Source organism: Penaeus monodon, chromosome 30 (assembly GCF_015228065.2).
Source record: "Penaeus monodon isolate SGIC_2016 chromosome 30, NSTDA_Pmon_1, whole genome shotgun sequence".
Taxonomy (NCBI): Eukaryota; Metazoa; Arthropoda; class Malacostraca; order Decapoda; family Penaeidae; genus Penaeus; species Penaeus monodon.
The window spans coordinates 12,905,501-12,906,959 of record NC_051415.1 but is presented as its reverse complement, the minus strand read 5'-3'; the positions used below and the strand labels follow the sequence as shown (position 1 = coordinate 12,906,959).

Below are 1,459 nucleotides of genomic sequence, written 5' to 3'. Positions count from 1 at the left end.
TTAAAGAAATAAAGAACAGAACCACATCCTAAACTTTTGTATACAGCAGCAAAATGTCCGTCTGTCCCCCTTTTCCCTCCACCACATCTCGACGTTTCCTTTGTCCGCCACAGGTGATCGACATCCCCGGCAAGGACACGGACGCCTTCCCCCCCGCGGCCGTGAGGGACCTGCGGGTTACGTCCGTCTCAGGAGACCGGATCACGCTCGCTTGGACGGCGCCAGGAGATGACCTGGATGCTGGGAAAGGTGAGATGATTGATGGGAGGATGCGCGGTCATGTTCGTGAAAAATCTGGTGAAAAGAAGAAAGAAGGAGATATGAATTATGGAGACACAATATGTAGTGCTACGGACAGGAAATCTAACCGTAACAATATCTGCATGAATATATCTGACGCCTTCTCATGCCTCGGCTTCCTTTTACTTGCTCTCATTGCTCTCCAAACCTCTTTCCTCCGCAGTCTCGGGGTACATCATGCGCCTCAGTGACAACCGACGAGATCTCAACGAGAGGATGTTCGACTACGCCCCCAACGTCACGCTCATGGATGTCACTGACGTCCTGAAGGAAGCCAACGTTTTCCAAGACGCCGGGAAGGTGGTCAGCGTCCAACTCGCGATCCAGAGCAGCGTCGATAGACGTTCCAGAAGAAGCAACCAATACTTCGTGGCCTTGAGAGCTGTTGATGACTACGGGAATAAGAGGCAAGAGACACGCTGAAAACCCTTGATGTATTTCTACATCAACTATTTTCATTTATCATCTTTGATTGTTTCGATGTTTGTATATCAATTCATGAAGTACTGTGTATACCCCTTCACACTGTCAAACAATGCATCCAGGACACAAATTCACAGGTAACCCTTTTCCCTTTTGTTCCTGACCTGTAACGTGTGGCCCTAACAGCCCCGTGTCCAACGTGGCGAGGTTCCGGCTGCCTTCCCGGCGGGGTCCAGGGCGGCCGCAGCACCCCGTCCTCGCCACCCGGACCGAGGACCCTTCGGCGTCCGGGCAGCCGCGAGTTCCTTGGGGGCCGAGAGGCAGAGGTCGGGTCGGGATGGTGAGGACCACGACTCCAGAACCCGAGGAGGAGCCCACTAGCGCCCCGACGTATGGTGCGGAGGAGGAAGATCCGTGGGAAGCTGAGACGCCGACGGACCCCTGGCAAACTCAGCCCACTTACCCCGTAGAACCCACTGAACCCACTGAACCCACTTACCCTACATACCCTACAGAACCCACCGAACCCGGTTACCCTTACCCAGTAGAACCCACCGAGCCCACCGAACCCGCCTATCCCTACCCTATGGAGCCCACCGAACCCACTTACCCTTACCCTACGGAACCCACCGAACCCACTTACCCCACAGAACCCACGGAGCCTTTTGACACCACAGAACCCACAGAGCCCGGACTGGAAGCCGAAACAACGAAGGCTCCGGACCAGGAGGAATCC

General features: G+C 55.0%; 1 protein-coding gene across 1 annotated transcript in view; it reads left to right on the top strand.

Moving 5' to 3' along the window:
- The window catches only part of LOC119592527, a gene marked incomplete in the record, with an annotated part of 25,120 nt that overhangs the window by 19,319 nt on the left and 4,342 nt on the right, over window positions 1–1,459 (top strand). The window contains 3 exon segments of the mRNA XM_037941385.1: window positions 114–249; window positions 464–707; window positions 910–1,459. Coding sequence (XP_037797313.1) covers window positions 114–249; window positions 464–707; window positions 910–1,459 — 930 coding nt within the window.